Here is a 17,474-nt window from a genome sequence, read left to right on the forward strand (position 1 = left end):
TCAAGCTTTTGGGACAAGAACTCACTATTTGACAAAAATTGCTGGGAAATCTGGGAAACAATTTGGCAGAAATTAGATACAGACCAACATCTCACACTACATACCAAGATAAGGTCAAAATGAATGCATGATTTAGGCATAAAGGGTAATAGCATAAGCATATTATGAGAGCAAGGAATAGTTTACCTGTCATATCTATGGATAATGGAAGAATTGAGGACCAAATAAGAGACAACGAACATTAAGAGAGAAAAAACAGATAATTTTAATTACATCAAATTAAAAAAGTTTTGTGCAAACAAAACCAATGCAACCAAGATTAGAAAGAAAGCAGAAAGCTTTACAATAAATATCTTCTGATAAAGGCCTCATTTCTCAAGGACATAAAGAATGGAGTCAAATTTATAAGAATGTAAGTCATTTCCCAATTGATAAATGTTCAAAGGATATGGACAGGCAGTTTTCGGATAAAGAAATTAAAGCTATCTATAGTCATATATAAAAAATGCTCTAAATCACTATTGATTAGAGAAATGCAAATTAAGACAACTTTTAAGTACCGCCTCACATCTATCACATTGGCTAATATGACAGAAAAGGAAAATGGTAAATGTTGGAGGGGATGTGAGAAAATCAGGAACACTAATGCACTGCTGTTGGAGCTGTGAACTGATCCAACCACTCCCTGGAGAGCAATTTCGAACTACGCTCAAAGGGCTATAAAACTGTACATACCCTTTGATCCAGCAATACCCCTACTAGGTCTTTATTCCAAAGTGATTAAAAAATGGGGTGGGGGGAAGTATCTCTTTGTACAAAAGTATTATAGCAGCTGTTTCCGTGGTGGCAAAGAATTGTAAGCTGAGGAGATGCCCATCAATTGGAGAATGTCTAAACAAGTTGTGGTATATGATTGGAATGGAATACCAATGTTCCATAAGAAATTACAAACAGGCTGATTTCAGAAAAACCTGGAAAGGCTTACATGAACTGATACAGAGTGAAGGGACCGGAACCAGGAGAATGGTGTACGTAGTAGCAGCAACACTGTACAATGCACAGCTATGAAGGTCTCAGCTATTCTTAGCAATACAATGATCCAAAGGACTTATGGTAAAAAAAAAAAATGCTATCCAGAAAAAGAACTGATGGAGTCTGAATGCGAACTAAAGCATACTATTTTTCACTTTATTTTTGGTTCAAGTTTTCTTCCACAAAATGACTAACATGGAAATATGTTCTACATGATTGCATATGTATAATCTATATCACACTGCTTGCCATCTCACTGGCAGCAGGAAAGAGAGAGAGGGAAAGAAAGAATTTGGAATTTGAAAAATGAAAAAAAAAACCAAATGATAAAAACTGTCATTATATGTAATTACAGGAAAATAAAACATTATTAAAAAAAACAAATAAATTGACAAATAAATTGTCTTTTCTCCATTCTTATCCTTGACCTCTCTGCACAATATTCTTCTCTTGCATGCTTTCTCCTCTGAATTTTAATGACACTAATCTCTCTTACTTCTTCTCCTATCTCAGGGTCATCCTTTAACTATTCCTCAGTATCCTTTGCTGGGTCATATTCCATATCCTGCTCTCTAATTGAGATTGTATCCCAAAGTTCCATCCTGGTAACAGTTTTTTACTTTCCATTTATTAACCACAACCACTTCCATGCATTTACTATCTCTATACTGAAGATTCCCATAAGTATATATTCTAGCCTTACTCTCTCTACTGAATTCTACTCTCTACTGAATTCCAGTTCTATATATTTACCAACCAATGGGACATTTCAGGGCTGCTAAGTGGCACAGTGGATAGAGTGCCAGGCCTGGAGTCAAGAAGATTCATCTTCCTGAGTTCAAATATGACTTCATACACTTACTAGCTGTGTAAACCTGGGAAAGTCACTTAATTCTGCCTGAATTTCTTCATCTGTAAAATGAGATAAAGAAGGAAATGGCAAACCACTCCAGTATCTTTGCCAAGAAAACCCCAAATGGGATCATGAAGAGTCAGACACAAGTGAAAAACAACTGAATGGGACATTTCAATTGGATGCCTCATAGATAACTAAAAATCAACATGTCCAAACAGAACTTTCTATCCCTGCCCATCCCTCTCACCCTTAAATTCATCCTCCTTCCAATTCCTTCTTCCTTCTATTACTGCCAAGAGCACAAACATCCTCCTTGTCACCCAGATTTGCAATTTCAAATTCATCTTTAATTCATTACTCTCATTCATCCCACATAGCCAATCAGTTGCCAAAACCTGTCATTTCTACCCACATACCAACTCTCATATTCATCCTCTTTTCTACCCTTACACAGCCACTATCCTAATTCAAGCCTTCATTACCTCTTCCCTGGACTACAGAAAGAACCATCAAATTTGTCTCCTTGCTTCTAGTCTTTCCTTGCATCAATCCATTCTCTACACAGTTGCCAAAATGATTTTCCTTAAAAGTATGTCTAAATATGTCAATAAACCTACATAATTACACATGTATAATCTATATGAGATTGCTTACCATCTCACCAGTAGCAGGGAAGAGAGGGAGGGAAAGAATTTGGAATTCAAAAATTAAAAAAACAAACAAACAATAAATCCAATAAACCTAGAGACTGACTACTGCATCTAGGATCAAACATAAAGTCCTGTTTAATGCTTTTCACAGCCTGCCCTTGTGCTACCTTTCCAGCCTTATTACACAATACTTCCTTCTTTATGCATACCTACCAAAGTCCAACCAAACCATCCTTCTGACAATTCTTTATATGGGGACATAGCATCTTCTATTTCCTTGTCTTTGCTCTCCTCCAGGCCTGAAATGTACTCTCCCCTCACCTCTGTCTCTCAAAATCCCTAGTTTGCTTTAATGTTCAACTCAAGTTCGTGAAGTTTATCCTAATGTCATCTGCTAGTGCCATCCCCTCAAATTACCTTGTACTATTTTGTGTGTGTGTGTGTGTGCACACTGTCTCAACTGCATGCTCCTAAAGGGCATTGTGTCTTTATATCCAGTACCTACTATTGTTCCTGGCATATAATGAGTGATTACTAAATAAATATTGATTGATTTTAAACTGTTTAAATTTTAGCAATTTTTAATGGTCCTCATGGACAAGAAAATTACAAAGAACACTTTTTGTTTTTAATGAATACATAAAAGCATAATTAAGTTCCACACAACCAATGTTTATTACATTCTTATTGTAAAATCAAGATTTACTAAAACTGCTGTTTTACGTTTGAAGTGACCCGTATGGGCCTGTCCTTGCCTCAGCAACTGTCTCTTCTTTTCCCTTTATTAGTGCAGTCACAAGATGTTTCTATTTCTGCAGTCAGGAAGTCTGACTCTTAGACATCTTGAGATATCCCTTGCCCATTTGGCTGATGTACAAAAACAAACAGAGTACTAAAACTCTTTGACACGTGTTTGCAAAGACCATGTCTGAGCGAGCAAGCCACAGTCTAATTAAAAGCTCTAAGCAATACCAGAGAATGGTACTCCTTTTATATTTCTAATATTTACCAGTTCTATGCCCATTCCAGTCTCTCCAATGGCTGCTTTTGAAGGTAAGATGTCTTTGAAAAAAAATGCTCTCAACTGAGGCCTTAGAAAGCAGAGAAATTGCTTTTCTAAGGAATATTGCTCTGAGCCACAAGATTACACAAGATCAACAAAACTGAATGTATCCATGATCTCACAAGCTTTATTAAGCTGCTGAAAGGTCATTTAGATTTATTTATTTTTCTAAAATTTGGTTTTATCTGGGAGTCTTGATTTCTTTACTACAGAATACTTACGCTATTTGTATTCCTTAAAATTTATGTCGATTCCACAATGCTGTCTTCTGTCCCCAAGGGAAAAAAAAATGAGGAAGATTTAAAACAAACTACCATTGTTTTAACTCTTTACCATTTGTAACATTCCTAACATTAAAAAAAACCATTTAGAGACTCTAGATGACTGTCTGAAAAATACAATTATCCTCCCATTTGCTCATACCTTTCTAACTTAACCATATGACCAAAGAGAGGATAAGTGGATCCTTGGAAAATAACTAGGTAATAAGTGAATATTTATTCCTGATTCATGGAGACTTAGATTTTTTTAATTCTTCTTATGATACAACACAAATGGTAGACTGATTATCATAGTCCAGAGTCTCTTACCTTCCCCAACCTACTTATACAAATAAGGCAAAATAATGAAACAATATTTATATATTTTTGTAAAGTTTTTTTTTCTTGTCTGATTACTATAAGGCACTGATGTTGTATTAAAAAACACAAACTTTACTCCAGGCCATGAAGGAGAGAGACTACTCAGAAACTTATGGGGAAAAAGACTCCACCAGTTACCACAGACCACCAACATTGCTGTTAAATGTTAGGATCTTCAACCTTGAATCTATAGATCTTTTCCCTCTAGGGTTTAATATTATAACAAAAAAGCAGAATGCTTATTCTGATAACTACTTTGCTGCCCAAGAATGGAGGAAAAACTGCAGGTCCTACAACCTTAAAGACATTGAACAACTTTTCTCATCTTAACCAGTGCCTTTCTGTTTTTAGGTAAATCCTATCATTTCTGTGAAAAATCTCATCATGTTTCCAGTTTATTCACTTGATTAGGTTTACTCTGAATTTTGAATGTCATATTGTATACGTTATTATTACAAAGTAGTGCTAGTAGCACTGAAGGAAGTAATTTTTTTAGGAGCTCAGTGAACAACGAAAGATAGTTTTCAATGTTTTACTAAAATATTACAACTGCAATACAGTCTCAATACCTCATATTACTAATGCTAACAAATGTAATAACTATTACAATCATTCTAAATTATAAGCAGAGAAAACTGCCGTGTGAAGTGGCATCTCTTCAACTATAAATCTGGCCTTTGTTCGTGTTCCCTTTGATCCAAGTTAAAGTGTTTCTGTTTGCAGCAAAAGGATCCAACGTATTAGAGGCCTCCCTTGAGGTTTCCTGACATCATGCAAGTGCCAGTGGAACACTCTGGTGGTCCGTCAACCTTTGGTCTCTCTTCCTAGCACAAATTTCTTTAACATCTTATATTTTCGTTCTCCTTCGAAGTTCTTCATTAGTTATATATGGCAGCCTGTTTCACACTTACCATATACTTCTCCACTGCCCTCTTTGTGACAACCTTTTCTAAAATTCTTTGAAAAGTGCTGTATTCCATGTCTCACTGATAAACAGCAATACCAGTAGAATGCTGGTATTAAAAAAAATGAAACTTTACTTCTGTAATACAAATTTATTCATTTCTAAAGGATATCTACTTGTCTGGGCTATAGAACTACTGCCATTGACCAAAATCTTTATTAGGAAGGATCTGCTTGGGTTAATGAATTAAAATCAACATATTTATTCATCCAATACTAAATCAGAGAACAGGATCTGAAAAAGTCACAAAGCCTGTCTCCCCTAAGTTATGTTAATACTTTACAAATCATTCATACAAACATAAATTATAGATATAGATAAATGTGTGTCTTCCTATCTGTTCATACATACACACAGGCAACAGAAGCAGCAGCATAAAATAAAACAGAGAAGACTATGAAAATAAGATTACTGGGACAGAGAGAGGGTAACTTGATTTTGTTTCAGAACTCCTCATAAAAAACAGCTGTGGGCAGCTTCAGTTTCCAATGGTGCCTTGGTAGGAACCTACCTAATTTTCAATCAAGGGCAACCGAACAATCTGGGTCTATCACAATGGACAAGGTGAGAAGACCACAATAAATAAATACAGACTTCCTCAGGAATTGAAAGGAGGGGAAGGCAGTTCACTTGAACATATAGTTATGAGAAAAACGAAAAAACAGATTCCAGGATGTATGGAGGGCAAAAGCAATTGTGCAGGCAGTGCGTTGAGGAAATTTTCAGATGTTTTGTTGGTGAAGGTTTTTTCTTGCCATTGCCAAGCAATAGCTAAATTTGCACCAATGTGGAATGGTCTCTCTCCTTAAGGAGGTGAAATGGGAAGGAACACCTCTATACCCTGCACAGGATTCAGAACTCTTTTCCTTTATGGAAGTGAAGAATCAATCAAGTATTTATTAAGCACCTATTGTGTACTAGGCACTCTTTGGCAGGAAGAATTGTATTAGCAATTAGATTTGAAGATCTTTCCCACCCATTAGTGGGCCATGTGACCTGATTACATCACAGGATGCCTAAGTTACATGATAGGAGGAGCTTCCTGACAGGAAAAGGAAGTTATGTCACAGAAAAATGTGGAGAGAGAAAAAGAGATGTTATGGCTACTAATGGCTGCTAATGGCCACCTTCGTGATTGTCAGAGCTGAACAGGCTGCCTTAGCCGTACTGTGAGTTTGTCTTTGGGAAGATCCTAGCAGGGGGTCAGAGAGGTTTTGGGAAGGCAAGTTTCCAGGCTGTGATATGGTGTTTTAAGTTCCTTGATGTTATGATAAAGTGGGCTGACTGGCTGTGAGAGCTGAACATTTGGTTATGGGATATGGTATTTTGGTGTCTGAATAAATGTTATATTTATTTTACCTTCTTTATGGAGAGTGTCTTATACCTTGCGATACAGAACTACATAGGCATTTTGACAATTATCATCTACACTGTTACTATTGCCTTACTGTTTAAAAACAAAAGCAGAAAGAGTTATTGCTCTCAAGGAGCATAAACTCTTAAAGCAACAGAAAACATGCATGTATATAGGTATATACAAAACTCACGCAAGAAAACCTTCAAGCATATAGGTATATACAAAACACATACAAAGTAAGCTCAAAGGAGAAAGCACCAGTAGCCAGAGGGACTAGGAAAGTCATCATAAAGAATGTGAGTCTTGGGCTGAGTCTTGAAGGAAACTGGATATTTCAACAGATAAAAATGAAAAGAGAAAACATTTCAGGGATGGGTGACAGCTAATGCAAAAGCAAGAAGACAAGAGATGGAGCATTGGTACTCAGGAATAAAGAGCAAAAAGCACAATGGCAAACAAAGTGGGACTTTTTGTTATTTTTTTTTGGAGTGCTTCTCAGCCCTAAGGCAACCAAATGCCTTTGACTGAGTCTTGCCTTTGTTTGTACGAGGGCCTATATCCTTTTGCTAGTTAGGTCACAAGAAGTGTGAAAACCACAAGAGGTGTGAAGCTCTCTGACCCTGAAAAGGGGTATATATACTGTGAGGTTAGCATTTTGTTTGGGGCTCACTCATTGTAAGAGTGTTGGTATGGAGTCTCTGGGTAGCCCTTAAGAAGGGCCCTGGCTTTGAAAACCCAGATGTTGGTGCTTCTCTCTCTCTCTGGTAACTATGTATGTATAGCTTTGGTCAGACAGCTAGAAGCTGTCTGTTGATTTGTGTTATTTGGTCTGTTTATATTTTCTCTGCTTATATTTGCTCTGAAGTTCAGGGTGCTGGTTTTTCCCCCTGAACTAAGTGAATGATATATGTATGTTTGATTAAAGTAAGATTGTTAACTCCTTAAGGCTGCTTTCCTTAGAAAAGCATATCAAAGAACCTGTGTTGGCAGCTCTTCTTTGTGCTGGAGTTGCTGGTCTTACACAGCTACAGTAGCAACAAGTGACGTTGTTACAAAAAGCTAGCAGGGCTGGACTAGACAGCATATGGGAGGTAGTAAAGTATGTAAGAAGGTTGGAAAGGTAGGAAAGAAACAGCTTGTGAAAAGCTTTAATGCCAACAACAATTTTATATTAGATGCTAGAGATAATGAAGAGCCCCTAGAGCAGGGGTGGGGAACTTGCAGCCTCGAGGCCACATGTGGCCTTCCTTGGGTGCAGCCTTTTGACTGAGTCCAAGTTTTACAGAACAAATCTTTTCATTAAGGGGATTTGTTCTGTGACTTCTGGGTTCAGTCAAAGTGCCCCACTTGAGGATCTAGAGGGCCACATGTGGCCTGAAGGCAGCAGGTTCCTCACCTGTGCCCTAAAATTAACTGAGTAGGGGGGAAAGAGGAAAGGAGATAACATGTTCAGACCTGTGCTTAGGAAAACCACTTTAGTGGCTGTGCAGAAGATGGATTAAATGGGGAGAGAGTGGAACTGGGAGACCAATTAGGAGGTTAACTCCAACAGTCTAGGATTCAGGGACTGAACTGGGGTGGTGGTTGTGTGAGTGAGTCAGTTTCCTTATGTATAAAATGAAGAGGTTGGAAGAAATGTCCTGTAAAGTACATTCTAGGCAAAACAAAATAAAGATAAGAAGATTTAAGTTTAAATTTTAAAATGTTTGAAAAGATTAATAAAAAATAAGCCTCTATCTAGCCAGATTAAAAACAATAAAATTAATAAAATAAAAAATGAACAAAGGTATATTATTATATACCCTTTGACCATCACCACTACTAGGCCTATAGCCAAAGAAATCAAAAAAAAGAAGGAAATGACCAATATATACAAAAATATTTATAGGAGCTTCGAACTAAGGGGGTGACCATCAGTTGAGGAATGACTAAATAAATTACAGTCTGTGAATTTAAAGGAATACTAAAGAGGTATAAGAAATCTGGGAAGACTTAATATTTACATTATAAAAATGTTTAAAAAAACCTTTGAAAGCCTTAAGTAAAAACTCTAGTCTAGCCAATAACCAATCATGACTCCGGAAGACTGATGATAAAGAATGATATCCAGCTCTCAACAGAGGGGTGATGGACTAATTAAACAGTAATAGTTATACATTGTTATTTTAACATGACCCATGTGGACATGTTTTGTTTGACTATGGATATTTGTTACAACAATTTGATTTTCATTTTTCCCCCCATATTCAGAGAATACGGGGAGAAAAAATAAGCTAATTTAAATTTAATTTTAAAATAAAATGAAACTTAATTTTAAAAAGTTAATGCATAAAAATGTAAATCAAGAGACTAAGCAGGAGAAAGTGACATTTGCTTTACACAGCAAATATGTTCTGGAAAAGTTAAATGTAAGTAAGTTTTCTGTAAATGAACTATTTTAAGTGCACAAGGGGAATTTATTCTAAAGAAAGTTAAGGCTCTGTAGAAGAACAATCGGAAAATCAAAATTATGCTATATTTGCTTAAAGTATATATTAATTTGAAAAGTAAAAGATATCCTAGGTAAGACACAATAGCAAGGAATATGAAAAACAATACATAGAAAAAGCAAAAACTACAATAAAGATTAACCATGATACTGAACAAGGAGGCAAAAATTCTGAAGATTGACATTACAAGATGTATTTTAGTATATTTAAGTGAATTCTAAACTGCACCAGAGTTCAATTAGCTTTGCAAATTTAATAATTTAATCTACTAAAATCAGTGTTACTAGTAAATATAGTGTTGTGCTGTATGTGTATCTATCTACTCACATTTTCAAATAACTATCTTTTTTTTCCTTCTACCCACACCTATCCTTCTTTCTACCTTATATAGTATAGAAGTTACAGGGGAGAAAGAAAAAAAAAATCTAATTCTCTAATCCATAAAATTATCTATTGACCTCAGTTTAAAACGAATGAAGATAAAATTATTATATCCATTTTAACATGCCCGAAGTTATGAGGAAGAAGAAAATATTATATTCGAACCCATACCTCTTCGTTTCTTAGCTGATCTATCATTTTCATAATGCTTATGAAGTGGTAGCAGCGATCAGAATGGTCAACTTGATGGGTAGGAAAAGGACGATTTTGCCAAATGCTCCACTCAGACAAAGACAGCTGATAACTTCCAGGTCTTGATTCACAATTCTAAGTTAAGAATGAAATGCACAAAGGTTACAGATTAAAATTTAGGTTTTTCAGGTCATTGATAAAATCCCAAAGCAAAATTACCCGATTTTTTACTACAATGAACTCTTTATTAACTTTTTCTTTCAGAGGTAGGGAAAAGTAGAGAGAATTAGGTTTCAAGTTTAATTTTCTGAAAAAATGGCAAAAACTTTAGTTGCATATTTAATTGATCTTTGTACCACCAATACCTTTATGGATAGAAGTTATCACATTAGCCAAAAGACAAAGTGGGAATTTGGAAAGAATACCAAAAAAAACCTCCAAACATTAGAAGACATTCTGATTGACTAAGAATGACCTTGGGATTATAAGTAAATGGTAATTTTTGGTCCAGAACCACAGCAAGGAATTCAAGGTTCTTCACTTATATTTGAGGGTCATGAAGGAATAGCATAACAGAATTTTCAGCCAAGAGAAGTAAAGGCCAAGTTTAATGAATTTTAGCTAACAATCAGAAGAGTGGACTTAGGTACCATTCACTCTATACTGGCTCCATTCTCTTTTAAATGTACTTTCAATTACCATCAACCTTATTTTAATAGTTCTGTAACTCTTTGTAAGACAGATAATACTAGCACACAGGATGGCTACTAGCATAGGTTCACTCTTGATCTGGTCAGACAGGAAGATAGCTTCAGGGGGGTCAATAATCTTACTTTATTCTAGTCTAGTCTTCTCACAAGAGGGTTGCTGATAATAGGAGCACCAACTCCTACAGCATTCCCTAATCACCCTTCTCACAAGGCAAGAAGTGGGGGCAACTATCCTTATGTCTCGATGGGGAAAATCAAGACAGGTATAGCTTGTGCACTCCCCTAGATCCCCTCAAGCCTCAATGGGAGGCCAGTTGAGGCAAAACAATTCCACCCAGGCCTTGATGGGGGCCCATCAAGGCACACATAGCATTCCAGCTTGTGCATTCAACCCTAAGGATTCTCCACTCACTGACCAGTGCCCACCTACTTTATAGGGCAACAAAGCATATCGTCAACAACTCATTCCCCAATTGATAAATGGTCAAAGACTATGAACAAGAAGTTTTCAGAGGAAGAAATTAAAGCTATCTACAATCATATGAAAAAATGCTCTAAATCACTATTGATTAGAGAAATGAAAATCAAAACAACTCTAAGGTACTACGTCTCTCCTGTCAGATCGGCCAACATGACAAAATAGGAAAATCATAAATGCTTAAGAGGATGTGGGAAAATTGGCACACTGTTACATTGTTGGTGGAGTTGCGAACTGATCCAGCCATTCTGCTTATTTTTTTATTTAATTTATTTAATTTTATTTCCTAATCTTTGTTTTTATATTTGTGCATCTCTTGTTTCCCATCCCTCCTGGTTCCTCTACTTTACTTGACTGACTACTTTGCCCTCCTATTACTTGCCTACCCCCCTCCAAGGATCCCTCCCCTATCCTCCCATTCCCATTGATCTAAACACCCTTCTATACCCCTCTTTTACCTATTCCCTCATTCTCCCCTCTAAAAATCCCTCCCTTGTCCTCTCCCCCCCTCACTGTACCCCTACCATTTTGTTTCTTCTACATTTAGAAGACTTTTATACTCTTCTAAATATATATGTATTGTTCCCTCTTAAACCCATTCCCGATGAAAGTAGGTTGCCAGAACTACCAGCCCTCCTCCCCCATCTAAATCTTCTGTATCCTTTCTTCCTCTTGCACCTCTTTTGTATAAAACAGTTACTCATTTTAGCTGTTTCTAAATGGTTTTACTTTTTAAATTCATACCATAGTCAGGTTCATCCCCCTCTTTCTTATGAGCTCGACAATGATTAATAAGAATCTTAGACATACATTTTATGTTATATAAAAGGTAAACAGTCTGTCCTTACGAACCCCTTATAGTCACTTTTTGGTATGTACCTTATGTTGCTCTTGGTCGATTCTTCTATTAAGTTGAGGATTTTTTTTTAATTTTTTATTTTTAGTTTACTCAGTTCCACAAGTTTTTGAGCTCCAAGTTTTCCCCACCTCCCTCCCGTCCCCGCCAAGATGGCATGGAATCTGATATATGTTCTACATATACCTTCACGTGAAACTTATTTACACAGTAGTCAAATTATAAAGAAGAATTTTGACCAATGGAATGAATCATGAGAAAGAAGAAACAAAACCAAAAAAGAAGACAAAAAGAAGAGAGAGAGCAAACAATTTGCCTCAATCTGCATTCAGATTCCATAATTCGTTCTCTGGATGTAGATAGTTCTTTCCATTATGAGTTATTTGGCGCTATCTTTGAACCTTGTATTGCTAAGAAGAGCCAAGTCCATCAAAGTTAGTTATCACAGAAGCAATATGTCTGCGGTTGTGTACAATGTTCTCCTGGTTCTGCTCCCCTCACTCAGCATCAGATCATGCAGGTCTTTCCAAGTTATTACGAAGTCCGTATGTTCCCCATTTCTCATAGCACAATAGCATAGTGAAGATTTTTTTTAACAAAGTCTTGAAAGTCTGAGCGTTTGTAAAATGTCCATTTTTTTTCATTCAAGATAATACATGATCCAGCCATTCTGGGAGCAATTTGGAACTATTCCCAAAGGTCTATAAAAATGTGCATACCCTTTGACCCAGCAATACCACTTCTAGGGCTGTACCCCAAAGAGATCAAACAAGTTGGAAATGAACCAGTATGGACAAAAATATTCATAGCAGCTCTTTTTCTGGCGGCAAAGAATTGGAAATCAAAGGGATGCCCATCAACTGGGGAATGGCTAAACAAGTTGTGGTACATGAATATAATGGAATACTATTGTGCTATAAGAAATGGGGGACATACGGACAAAGACAGCTCCAAAAAACTCATGATGGAAAAAGCTATCCACATCCAGAGAAAGAATTATGGAGTCTGAGTAGATTGAGGCAAACTATTTGCTCTCTTTTTTTTTTCTTCTTTTTTGGTTTTGTTTCTTCTTTCTCATGGTTCATTCTATTGTTATAATTCTTCTTTACAACTTGACTACTGTGTAAATAGGTTTAATGTGAGGGTATATGTAGAACCTATATCAGATTCCATGCCATCTTGTGGGGGAGAGGGGAGCGGAGGGAGGGGGATACAATTGGAACTCAAAAGCTTGTGGAATTGAGTGTTGTAAACCAAAAATAAAAAATAAATTTAAAATAATAAAAAAAAAGAACACTACCATGGCTCAGGAAGCTGACAGACATGAACAGATGTTTTATACAGCCTAAAATAGGGCAGGGAATGGACCTAGAATTTCACTGGGATAGGAAACTCCTGGTTAAGAAAATTCTCTCTGATAATATAGGTTGAAACCCATCCAATTTAAGTGTAAGTTGCCTAGAGGAATGAGAGGTTAAGTGACTTGCCAAGGTCACACGAATGAAAGAACAATTTAACAAAAAGATAAACACAAGTAAGCTTCTACATAGCCCAGAATTTCAGAAAAATATGACCAGAAATACTGATGTTGGAGGAGAGAGAATACATCAGGGAAGCTAGAGAAGGCATGAGTAAATCGGCCTGAACACTGAGAAAGGAGTCATCCCAGAGAGAATATGAGTACAAAGGAGAAAACAACAAACACAATGAAGAAACACTCCGATTAAGAAAAGTTCAAGAAGTAAATAAAGAAGAAAAGTGCATCCACAACAAAGAGAAGCAGAACCTCAAAGGAAAAAAATGGACTATCCACAAGAACCACCAGAATGGCTAGGAGTGATGAAAGAATTTTTTTTAAAAAAATGAAATTACATCTGAAATAGAAGCTCTGGAGGAAAAACTGGAAGGAAAATAAATAGCTTGGAAAACAATGTGGAAAATTTGACCCAAGCAGCAGACTCCCTAAAAATGGACTGGAGCAATCAAAACTCAATGACATGAGACAACAAAGAATATGAGAAGCCAAAAGATTGAAAAAGAAGAAATTGTTAGTCATCTATTTATCAAAAACAGACTTGAAAAACAAGTAAAAGGGAAATAATTTAAGAATCACTGAACTCTCTGAAAATGATGATTAAACAAAAAACCTGGATATCAAAGAAATCATAAAAACTGCCCAGTCCACTTACCTCACTACTTGAAAGAAATCTGAAGCCAAAAAGTTTTCAGGATTTTTTAGCCAATATCACAGAGATCCCAAGTGAAAAAATATGGCAAGGGGCAGCCAGGTGGCGCAGTAAGTAGAGCACCAGCCCTGGAGTCAGGAAGACCTGAGTTCAAATCCGACCTCAGACACTTGACACACTTATTAGCTGTGTGACCTTGGGCAGGTCACTTAACCCCAACTGCCCTGCCTTCCCCCCTCCAAAAATAAAAATTATATAAAGCTCTACTAAAATTAACATAATGGAAAGAAAATCATTGGGCACAATACTCCAAAAGGTACTGATGGGGTGCTTGTGCTTGGACCCCACTTCCAAGATCACATTTCTCCCTAACCTCAAAACACTATCCCTGACAGTTTTCTCCCCAGCCCAAGGACACTATGCCTAGCAATAATTCATAAGTGGGCCCCAACAAGGCAAACTATCTCTCTCATTTATTATGCTCCCTTGTACGAACAGGACTATCTTCTATCAGCAGAACTATCATGTACTGATTCACCCAGTTACAGTATACAATCCAGAGGTCAAGCTATGGACATCAACTCCTGAAGCTATCTTGTTACAGACTTAACAGACCAAAAACATATCCCTTAGGAAATGGAGCCCTCTCATGCCCTGCCCTCCAGGTTTCCAGTAGCAAATGACCCCTGTGACCAGAGCTGTTTGTTATCACCTAGTTAGCAAACTTGCCACAAAATCCGCTACTTTTCCCTATATAAGCTTTAGCATCATTCCTGTTAGGTTGCAAGTTCCTTAAGGAGCTCTGCCTTCCATGTTAGTGTTACAATTAACCTTTGCCAAATTAACTTAAAGAATGCTTGAGTCCCTGAATTCATTCCAAATGACCCTTTCCTCTATTTAGGTCCTTGAGGGGTCCCCGAACATCTCAAAACGCATCAGTACAAGAAAAAGGTTTATAACCATGTGATGGTAATCAGGGCAGGACTTTTTGAGTGCTAAGGTGACCAAGTGCCTTTAATGAGTCTCGCCTTTGTTTGAATGGGGCAGGTAAAGTGGATCCCTTTTTGTTTCTCAGCACTAAGGCATTCATTCGGGAGTCACTCATTGGAAACAATGTATATGATGTGGTACTAGTGATTGAAGAATTTTCCCACACCCTGGTGCTAGTGATTGAAGAACTAACTTTGCCATTCCCTAAATGGTAGGCCCCCAGCCCTCAAGGTCCTGAACAGTGTATATGTACTGAAAGGTTAGTATTTGATTTTTGGGGGTACACTCATTGAAAGAGTGTTGGCGATGAGACTCTGGGTCGCCACTGAAAAAAATAAGCACTCCCCGCCCCCCTGGCTTTGTAAACCCAGATTTTGGTGATTCTCTAGTAACTGTGTATTGTGATTTGATCAGATAAGGTCTGTCTGTTGATTTATTTATAATTTGTTTTTGGTCTGAAGTTCAGGGGGCTGATCCCTCCCCCCCCAACAACTAAGTGAATAATATATGTTTAATTAAAGTGAGATTGTTAACTCCTTGAAGTTGCTTTCCTTAGAAAAGCAGATCAAAGAACCTGTTTTGGCAGCCCTCCTGTGTGCTGGTATTATTGGTCTTACATAGCCACAATAGCTGCTAGCAATATTGTCCTTAAAAAACAAAAATAATTTGCCCTAAAAATACTAAGTAATACTCTTGACAGAGTATAGGCCCTGGAAACCCTTCCCCCAGTGAACTTCTGCTGAACTTTCCCACATGGTCCTGGCATTCTCCTTTCTCAGTATTAGGGTAGCTGAAGGGAACATAACATATATATAGAAAGAGGGAACATATACATATATATAGATATACATATACATATATATAGAAAGAGGGCACAGGAGGAGTTGAATATGAAGGGATGATATCTAAAAAATAAAATTAAGGGGTGAGAGAGGAATACATTGGGAGGAGAAAGGGAGAGATACAATGGGGTAAATTATCTCACATAAAAGTGGCAAGAAAAAGCAGTTATAATGGAAGGGAAGAGGGGGCAGGTGAAAGGGAATGAGTGAATCTTGCTCTTATTGGATTTGACTTAAGGAGGGAATAACATATACAGTCAATTGGGTATCTTGTGCTACAGGAAAGTAAGGGGGAAGGGGATAGAAGGGAGTGATAGAAGGGAGGGCAGACTGGGGGAAGAGGTAGTCAAAAGCAAACACATTTGAAAAGGGATAGGGTCAAGTGAAAAAAATGAATAAAGGGGGACAGGACAAGATGGAGGGAAATATAGTTAATCTTTCACAACATAACTAATATGGAAGTGTTTTACATAATGATACATGTGTGGCCTATGTTGAATTGCTTATCTTCTCAAGGAGGGTGGGTGGGGAGGGAAGAAGGGAGAGAATTTGGAACTCAAAGTTCTAAAAACAAATGTTCAAAAAAAAAGTTGTTTATACATGCAACTGGGAAAAAGATATACAGGCAATGGGGGTATAGAAATCTATCTTGCCCTACAAGAAAGTAAGGGAAAAGGGGATGGGGAGCAGAGTGGAGTAACAGAAGAGAGGGCAGACTGGGGAACAAGGCAATCAGAACATATGCTATCTTGGAGTGGGCGTGGGGGTAGAAATGGGGAGAAAATTTGTAACTCAAAATTTTGTGGAAATCAATGTTGAAAACTAAAAATATTAAATAATAAAAAATAAATTAAAAAATATATTGAAATATTTGTATGAGAGAATTCCAATCTACAGGCTGCAGGCTGCAGGCTCCTGAGAGGCAGCAGTTATTTCAAGAGAGACACTTTCTTAAAAAAAAAAACTATCAAATAAGCAAATATACCTTCTATAGATCAAAGAAATAATATTCTCACATGTGCACATTTTTTTTAATGTATGTAGATTTTTCTTTTAACAGACCAGTGATTTCATCAATATAGATAAGGAGTTCTTGGTGAAAAACCCTCTACCAATACAAATTGGCAGCTTCTCTGGCACTTACAGTTTGAGAAAGATGTCTGGCATACTGAGATATTGAGTGAGTCATGCAGCCAGCATGTCAGAGGCCGTATAGAGGCACAGGTTTATCTGACTTTGAGGCCAGCTCTCTAACCATTATAATATGCTGCCTTATAAGTAAAACACAATAAAATAAATTCATGCTAAAAGGACTTTTTCAGCATTATGTATTTTCTCAATAAATTCTAACAAGTATAAAAATCATCATCTGAGAGTCAGGAAAATTGGTGTTTAAAACGTTCGTCATATTTTAAAAAGTCAAGAATCCTTAGCTTATAGAAAATAATATTAAGCAAACATATCAGAATACAACATGCATATACACTCTTAATGAAGATCAAAAAAGACTCTGGCACAACATAAATATGCAGAGGTTTTATAGTCTGATTGATGACTTCTCTTCACATCAGTCAATTCCCTATATGCCTTCCACTCATTACTCTCCCTCATAACAAAAGAAAAAATTGAAACAAAACTTAACCGAAAACAAAATCAAACAAAGCTAAAAACACAAACTCAGCCTCTATCAAACTAGGCAGCAATCATTATCCGCAGTCACCCTCCCAACTCCCAATGAAAGCAGGAAGGTGCACTTGGTCACTGCATGAAATGCAAATTGAGCTGAA

At 36.9% G+C, this 17,474-nt stretch overlaps 1 protein-coding gene across 1 annotated transcript in view; it reads right to left on the reverse strand.

Annotated features, from left to right (window-relative positions):
* Positions 1–17,474, reverse strand: part of FANCM (FA complementation group M) — a 109,540-nt gene that overhangs the window by 49,167 nt on the left and 42,899 nt on the right. Inside the window, exon 13 of the mRNA XM_036769550.1 lies at positions 9,605–9,760. Within this exon, the coding sequence (XP_036625445.1) occupies positions 9,605–9,760 (156 nt within the window). The remainder of the gene's footprint in view (positions 1–9,604; positions 9,761–17,474) is intronic.

The sequence above is a fragment of the Trichosurus vulpecula genome, chromosome 8, assembly GCF_011100635.1.
Source record: "Trichosurus vulpecula isolate mTriVul1 chromosome 8, mTriVul1.pri, whole genome shotgun sequence".
Taxonomy (NCBI): Eukaryota; Metazoa; Chordata; class Mammalia; order Diprotodontia; family Phalangeridae; genus Trichosurus; species Trichosurus vulpecula.